General features: G+C 35.1%; 1 protein-coding gene across 1 annotated transcript; it reads left to right on the top strand.

Moving 5' to 3' along the window:
• The first annotated feature begins 2,823 nt into the window (after window positions 1-2,823).
• On the top strand, window positions 2,824-7,684 carry LOC129880546 (uncharacterized). Its single transcript, XM_055954629.1, has 6 exons — window positions 2,824-2,929; window positions 3,136-3,186; window positions 4,239-4,374; window positions 5,845-5,982; window positions 6,087-6,208; window positions 7,385-7,684. The coding sequence occupies exons 2-6, from the start codon at window positions 3,143-3,145 to the stop codon at window positions 7,545-7,547; spliced, it is 603 nt and encodes a 200-aa protein (XP_055810604.1). The 5' UTR covers window positions 2,824-2,929; window positions 3,136-3,142; the 3' UTR covers window positions 7,548-7,684.
• Window positions 7,685-8,689: the final 1,005 nt, after the last annotated feature.

Raw genomic sequence — 8,689 nt, 5'->3', positions numbered from 1 at the left:
ATTGAGGAGGTTAGATGGGTTATTAGCAGGATGAGAAGGGAAAGAGAGATCAGACCCAATGGGATTCGGATGGAATTTTGAAAGAACACAGACAAGGCAGGTTAGAGTGGTTGACTATGTTGTTTAATACTATTTTTAATACTACAAGAATGCCCGACGAATGGGAGTGGAATATAATAATTTCATTGTACAAGAATAAGGGTAATATCCAAAATTTTAATAATTAAAGGAGTATCAAATTATTAAGCCACACTATGAAGATTTGGAAGAGAGTGGTGGAGATGGGGGTGAGAAAATGGATGTCCATTTCTGATAATCAATTTGGATTCATGCCAAGACGTTCGACTATTGAAACCTTCCATCTTATAAAGAGATTGATGGAGAAGTATAGAGAAAGAAAGAGGGACCTTCATATGGTGTTCATTGACCTTCAAAAGGCTTATGACAAAGTTTTGATGGATGCTTTATAGAGGTGTTTGAAGGGTAAAGATGTCCTAATGGTGTATATTAGGAAGATAAAAGACATGTATGATGGATATAAGACTCAGATTAGAATGGTGGAAGGAGACTCAGAGCACTTTTCAGTTGAGATGATGCTACATCAGGGATCAATTTTTATCCCTTTCCTATTTTCCTTAGTGATGGATGAGTTGACACAGTTTATTCAGGAGTAGGTTCCTTGGTGTATTTTATTTGCAGACAATATAGTATTAGTCGATGAGATACCAGACAGAGTTAAGGCTGAATTAGAAGTTTGGAGACAGACTCTGGAGTCCAAAGGGTTCAGATTGAGCAGGACCTAAATAGAGTATTTAGAGTGCAAATTCAGTGTTGTGTTAAATAAAATGGATGTGGAAGTGAAACTTGACACACAACCTATTTTCAAGAGAGAAAGTTTTAAGTATCTTGGTTCTATACTCCAGCATAATGGGGACATCGACAGTGATGTCACACATTGCATTGGGGTAGTATGGATGAAATGGAGGTTTGTCTGTGGAATCTCGTGTGATAAGAAGGTACCACCCAAACTTAAAGGAAAGTTTTATAAACTAGTGGTTAGACCATCTTTATTGTATGGGGTAGAGCATTGGCATGTCAAAAAATTACATGTTTAGAAAATGCATGTTGTGTAGATGAGGATATTGCTATAGATGTGTGCGCATACTAGGAACGAAAAAATTAGGAATGAGGTTATTCGGGAGAAGGTAGGAGTAGCCTCTGTGGTGGAAAGATGAGGGAAGAGAGGTTGAGATAGTTTGAACATATGCAAATGAAGTGCATTAACTTCCTAGTGAGGAGGTGCGAGAGACTGGTTATGTAGGGGTTACCCGGAGGGGTAAAGGTAGCCTGAAGAAATATTTAGGAGAGGTGATTAGATAGGATTTGACGCAACTTCATATTACCGAGGACATGACTCTAGATATGAAGGATTGGATGACTTTTATAAGGGTAGACGGTTAGTAGGGGTGAAGTATTGTCTTGCCTTATGTTGTGTATTGTATTTTGATTATCACAATATTTTGCTGTTGTTATTATTTTTTCTTGTAGACTTTACATTACCTTTCTTATTAACGACTACGCTTTCTTCATTGTTTCTTCTAGTTCTTTTATTGAGTTTGATGCACTTGAGCTGATAATCTTTCGAAAATAACATTTCTACCTCCTCGAGGTAGTGGTAAGATCTGCGTACACTCTATCTTCTCTAGACCCTACTTAGTGAGATTTCACTAGGTATGTTGTTATTGTTGTAGAGATTAACTATGAGAAAGTCTATGTATTATTTTATATTAGATTTAGTCATTCATGTTATTCTACCTTTTATCTTACATAAAATAATACATAAATCTCTCATAACTTAGACATGTATTAGTTATGCGCAATATATTTTTCACTAAAAATGTTCAAAATATGAAGAAGTAAACACACAAAAAAGATGAAAAAAATTCAACATCTTCTATATATACATAAAAATACTCTCTTCAGCCTTTTAGAAAAGAATGACTTACTTTTCTTTTTAGTTTGTTACAAAAAGAATGACCATTTTCCTTTTTGGCAATAATATTTGAATTTCTGCTTTCCACATGACATGTTTAAGGCCACAAAATTAAAAGATAATATTGATTGACCCTCTCAAATTTGGGATCCTAAGGCACTTGATTTTTTTTAACGTTGTAGAGCCGACACTGGGTATTGTTTTTCAACAAATTTTAAATATTGGCTATGTGAAAAATTACGTAATTACATGTTATTTTTTACTATAAATACTAATTCACTCTATAATTTGAATAAATTACATATTATCTCTCTAAATTTCAAATCGAATACACCGTTCCTTTATATTTCAAGTCAGATACATGTGTATCTTTGATACCAGATATATTCTGAAATACATATACAAAGGGAGAGAGGCGATCTATGTAGTTGGGATACACTGACACTCTCGCATACAAAGGGAGAGAGACGATCTATGTAGGACAGGGGCAAGCGAGAGTGTCAGTGTATCCCAACTACATAAAAATCACGCTTTGATGCAATGTATCTAAAATAAATTACACTTAATTTAACCCGTATGTATTCAAGATACATGTATCTGGGTATATGTATATCTAATGAAGTAACTATAGCACAGAAGGTGATTTCAAAAACTAAAGTAAAAGCACATAATTAGATCTTAAACTAATGGGATTTGTGTTGTTTACTCTTTCAAAAATGGGTCCGGAAAGGTGGCTAGCCCGTACAAAATTTGTACTTTCTCCAACTGATCCAACTTAAAGCCCAAAAAGGCCCAGACCAGTTAAGCAGCCCAATCAAAGCAGCTCAGCTAGCAATCATAAAAAAGTTCGACCCGTAAATGACCAAATTCGACAACTTCCTCGAAGTGCATTCACAGATCAATCGAATCGATAATTGCATTTTCGGAGAATCTTAGGTTGTTGTTCTATTCAAGCAAACAATTGAATTCTGAATACAATTTTCTAAAAAATTTAATTTGAATTAAACAAATTCAACTAGAGCAGAATTGTGTATGCATAAGATCCAATCGAAAAAATTTTGATTATTGAATTTTGGTTTATCCTTTTTTTTTCTCTGTTATTATCTTAGAGTTTCTTTTTTTGTGTGTTTTTTTTTTTGGAGGGGAATAATGGCTGTAGCTTCTGATCAAGCCACAAGTATCTGCAGTCACTGGTAAGTTGTTCTCAATTTTTTAATTTTTTTTTTGAAGATAGAAATGTATGAGAATTATAACTTCCATAATTATTTCTTGTTTTTTTTTGGTTCATTAGCTCATTAAACCGAGGGTCGATCGAAAACAATCTTTTTCATCTACTCAGACCCCACTTGTGCGATTCTGTTGTTGTTTTGGTATCTTAGCTGGAATTTATATAGACAATATTTGGGTTTGCTTTTAGCTGCAATTGCATGTCCCTTGTAAAGAAGGAAAGGTCTTTAAAGATAGGATACTAGTGTGTTTTGACCATCTTGGTATGTTTTTAATGAAATACTTCCTCCGTGTCAATTTGTTTGTCTGATTGAGACTTGACAAACTTTTGAATTTTGTGGTCTTAAACTAAAAGATATATAGAATATACCAAAATGTTCTTTAATCTTGTCGTCTTAAACATGTCGTGTGGAAAGTTGAAACTAAAGAGTTGTTAAAAAAAGGAAAGAGATATTTTTTTTTGAAATGGACTAAAAAGGAAAGTAAGACAAACAAGTTGAAACAGAAAGACTAATATTGAATTGTCAGTAAAAAATAATAAGACAAACAAATTGAAACGGAGAAACTACTATTGATTAATCAGCAAAAAATGATCATGATTTTAGCTTGGTTAGGAGGATGCATCAGTTGCAATTTGGGTTCATTAGCAAACTACGGTTTAACACTAACTACCCCTGGCCTAGTTTGGGGTGAAAACTCCAAAATCCAAAACGTTGGTTAGAGTTCCAAATATTTCTCTAATAATAAGGTAAGCTTGCAATATGTGCATATAAGGTCCAATATGGAAAAGTAAATACCAGCTAGGCTGTTGATGTCTACTTGTATATTGTGATGTTGGTGGAAGTGTTAATTGGAGTTTTACTCTTTTCATTTATTTTGCATGGGGGACGTGAGCTACAGGTGGATTTCTTATTTAATCCTCATTTTCTAACTGATGGAAGTTGAAGAGTTCATGTCTTTAATATATGATGAATGATCACTGGGATTGTGGATAACACATTGTAAATTTTGTTTCCAGTGATAGAGTGATTCCTTCTTCCAATCTCGATTTGCATGTTGCTCATTGCTCCCGGAAGCTTGAAAAATGTAAAATATGTGGGGATGTGGTTCCAAAAAAACATGGAGAAGAACATTTCTTGAGCACTCATGCTCCGGTAAGTGAACTTATTTTTTTAATCTCATCCTATTTTGTCAATGATGCCGTGGGATTTTACAGGGAAAAAGTTTGTTTTTCCCTTCTCTAATTGTATTCAACTTTACATGCAAGGAGTTCTCGATTACCTATAACTGTATCAATTGATCCCAATATGTATTAGTCCCTTTTGAAATAGATATCTAAATTTGATCAATTTGATTTCCTTCCAGTTTTCTTCCAGATACTGTTTGTGTGAATATGCATGTTTGTCAGCTGTCTGTGTCTGTACATACATATTATTGTACCCCGTTTCGTGGTAGTACAATACAAAAGAAAAGATAGAACTTTATTCTTTAATTTAGTTACAATAACATTAAGTATGTTGCTAGGTGTTGCAACTGAATTCTTTGTATTAAAGGATGAACCTTAAAGGGCAATACATGATCTTATTTTAAAAAATTAAACAATTAATTAAGAGCTTTAGATTAATGCTGAACAACACAAAGAGTTAGTGGTCTGATGATTTGACACCAGCCCACCCCCATCCCAAAAGATATATTAAAATCGAAATGTTTCGAGGTTGCTAAAGTCTTTATAACATCCTAAGGGATTGAGGCTCTAGGTAAAGAAAAGATGCACCACTTCTCTATGGTTTCCCTTAAGTTGTTGTTCTATACTACCTTAAGAAAACAAAAACAAGATCCTTTCTTTTTTGGACAAGTGAGGAATTTTATTCATGTGAATGCACCTAGTAGGTGCATAAGAAATCGCCAAGATCTGTTGGGGTTTAAAGCAAAGTGCAGTAGTGTGAGTAGTTAAATGAAAGAAACAAAAATATATTCGTCATGTAAGAAAAGAAAGCTATAACTCAAACAACAATATATGTAAAGCTACAATTGAGTTATAACATATGAAGTAAAAATCATGTGAACCTAGTTAAAAGACCGTTATGAATTTTGATGCGGATACAAAGATAAATTTTGAAGTTTTTAATTTGGGTCCAGTGCCTTGTTTTCTTATATTATTTTAACTTTCCTATTCCTCATTTACTCATAAGGTTTGCTTAACAATTAGTAATAAATCACATTACTATACACATTTTTTGTTAATGTCGGCCTTTTCAAACGCCTTGGTGCTATCATCAAAGCTACATTTAAGTGTTCAGACTGTCCTGCACCTAGTTTCAGGTCTTAAGTGTGCTTCGAAAGAGTCTTTAGGAACAGTTTATTTAAGTTATACCTTTTACTTCTTCTCAATTTTTGCATGTGAATTGGTGAAGATATGTTTTGTATTCCTACCCACCTACTCTGCTTCTATCATTCGGTCTGATTTATGGGAAACATGGAAAGATACCAACCCCCCCCCCCCCCCCCTCCCCCTCCCTTTTTTTGGTCGAGGGCTGGGGAGTGGGGGATAACATGCTATAGTTTCTGTTCTTTAATAAGCCAACTTCAAGCATTTTTATGTGATCTTATGCGTGAATTTTCAGGTAGCCTGTTCTTTGTGTAGCGAGACAATGGAGCGTGAGGTGTTAGTTGTTCACAAAGGTGAAAATTGCCCACAAAGGATTGTGACATGCGATTATTGCGAGTTTCCTTTGCCTGCAATTGATTTATTTAAGCATCAGGTTATAATTACTATCTATGATGAAGCTTCTTTCTATTTTGTACTTTCTCTGGAATGTTTGAACTTCAGTATCCTGCTGTTATAATATCTGCATTCCTTTACCAGGAAGTATGCGGTAACAGAACAGAACTCTGCCATATGTGTAGCAGATATATTAGGCTCCGTGAAAGAGATGTCCATGAGAGTAGATGTAATGGAGGCACAAACATCATTGCAGAATCTACCAGGTATACCGACCTAAAAAAATTACTTGGTAGACATTTTTCATGTTTCCAAGGTCATTTTGAACCTTTCCTTTTAAATTGAGTAGATTTGGCTTTGAATTCTTGGTGATGTTTATGAGTTCCAACCGTCAGTCCATCAGAAACATGCATCTCTCTGTCATTCTTACGTTAATGTAATTGCTGCTCAGACATGCATTTCATGCCTTTATTTTGCATTTCCTCTCTTGTTTTGGTACAGTGGTCTATGGATATTGTCTCAATGATTAATGAGCACCGACTTACAAGACTTAGAACCCCTTCGTTAACCCCACCCCGCTTCGACCTGAAGACCAACAGAAAAACATAAAAGGGGAAACATTCTGTATAGATGCACTGTAGTGTGTGACCATGATACAATGAGCCCAACATCATCATGCTGGATATGAAGGGTCCTTGGTTTTCGTGATCATGACTAGTAAACCTGACATCATAAAGGGTATATAGGTTCCAGCTTGTAATCTTTCTTGATATGGTGTTGAGTAAACTTCTGTTGCTGGCAACATGTCACATTCGCTGGTTAGTAACTGTGACAAGACATGCTACCATGTAATACTTTTCTGCTTTTCGATTCAATCCACTTGGCATTAAGCTCGTCTAAAGGGATATGGGATAAGTTGCTTTTTGAGCTATATATGTTCTTTTGATGAAAAGGGAACCTGCAGTCGCTACTCTTTATTGGGTGTGCATAAGGTAAACCCCTCTCCTGTGCAATAGCTCGCAAACTACACAGGAGAGATAAACCGCACTAGGAAAGCCCCATGCGACAAGCTCTACCCTGAGGTCACAGAAGTAATAACTAAAACATGTATTAGTTAATGAGTCAGTCTATGCATTATTTTATAAAGGGTAGAATATGAAATAACTAATACGTGAATTAGTAATACACAAATAATTAAACCCTGCATAACTAATACCAGAACGACCCCTCAAGGTGCTCCTAAATATGTGTCTGTGTTCGTTCATGTTGCTTACACATAGGTCTTTCTCCTTACATTGCAATTGTTTCCATCATATGTCTCATCCGATAAAGTAAATAGACTATTAAACCATCTACTAATACTCTCTGCAACTGTACTATTGTGCTGCTATATCTTCTGCTCTGGTCTTTACTTTTTTGTCCTGTTTCCGTTATCTTTGTAGGAACACTAGTCCATCTGAGAGAGATCATCATGGTGCCCCTAGAAGGCAGCCACACGAAGCTTCCAGGAAGCGGCTTCTATTTACAATTGCAATAACAGGCATTGCTGTTTTGTTTGGCTCAGTTATTTTCCAGAAGAAAGTCGAAGACAGTCCAGTGCCATAGCATCTTTACTGATATTTTGTTAATCTTAATTTCTTACTATCAGAGCAGTTCGTAGAATTCATAATGTATCTACAAAGAATTATCATGCAATCAAAGACGAGTTCTACTAATACATGAATAGTTACTGTTGTATGTAATTAATTTGTATTTCTAGTTGATCAAAATAATGTAATTTGTGTTCTTGAAAATTATCCCATCCATGATGCTATGGGAGGCAATGATTTATTTGGAGTCACAGGTGAAGAATTTTCCCTGATGACTAGGTGTGTTTGGTTGGAAAGATGGAACATTTTTGAAAGGAGAAATGTTAGGGGCAACTATTGGTAGAAATAGAAAGTGCTAGTAGCGCTGGCACGTTACTTGGCTCCTTGGCTCACTTCGATTGGAAAGACTTTCTCCTCAAACGCATGTCTAAGTAACACAAAATGAGGATTTCGCTCGTTATAAGACTTAGACCAAACATCACACTGTAATCATTTACAATTTATTGAATATAAATTTGTAGAATAGTTCAATTTATATTAAATTCAAGATTTATTAGTCCAAATAAATATTTTGGATTAATAAAATTGGGTCAATTATTTAAGCCCAATAAATGTGGATTTAATTAAAAAAAATCTAAATCTATTGATTTGGGCTATAAAGATGACTCTACTTTGTTAAGCCCAATATCATCTCATCCTAGAGGCCCAAAATCATGCCACATGTCAAGGTTAGGTGGCAATCCAAGTCAAATTAAATAAGCCACTAGAATTATGCCATGTGTCAAAGTTAGGTGGCAATCCAAGTCAAATTAAATAATCCACTAAAATCATGCCACATGTCAAAGTTAGGTGGCAATCCAGGTCAAATTAAATAAACCACTAAAATCATGCCACATGTCAGAGTTATGTGGCAATCTAAGTCAAATTAAATAAGCCACTAAAATAATGCCACGTGTCCATGTGACATGTTCTGACCAATCAAATTAAAACTCTTCAACAAAGAAATCTGATTGGTCAGTTCAAACCAACCAATCAAATCACACCCTCATACCACTCCCTACAACTATAAATAGGGGTCCTCATTATTCTGAAAAGGGGGTTTTTTTGGAAGAACAAGAAGCAAGAAGAGAGCTCGTGGATCAAAGACCGCAAATTCTC

This window comes from Solanum dulcamara, chromosome 1, assembly GCF_947179165.1.
Source record: "Solanum dulcamara chromosome 1, daSolDulc1.2, whole genome shotgun sequence".
Taxonomy (NCBI): Eukaryota; Viridiplantae; Streptophyta; class Magnoliopsida; order Solanales; family Solanaceae; genus Solanum; species Solanum dulcamara.
Note: the sequence above shows the minus strand (reverse complement) of the source record. Positions and strands in the feature narration are given on the sequence as shown.

What these genes read in the sequence shown, in the direction of transcription:
- LOC129880546 (XM_055954629.1), top strand. Translation starts at nt 3,143, where the DNA reads ATGGCTGTAGCTTCTGATCAAGCCACAAGTATCTGCAGTCACTG. An exon ending in TCTTGAGCACTCATGCTCCG is followed by an intron (nt 4,375 to 5,844) that starts GTAAGTGAACTT and finishes GTGAATTTTCAG; the next exon opens with GTAGCCTGTTCTTTGTGTAG. An exon ending in TTGATTTATTTAAGCATCAG is followed by an intron (nt 5,983 to 6,086) that starts GTTATAATTACT and finishes TTCCTTTACCAG; the next exon opens with GAAGTATGCGGTAACAGAAC.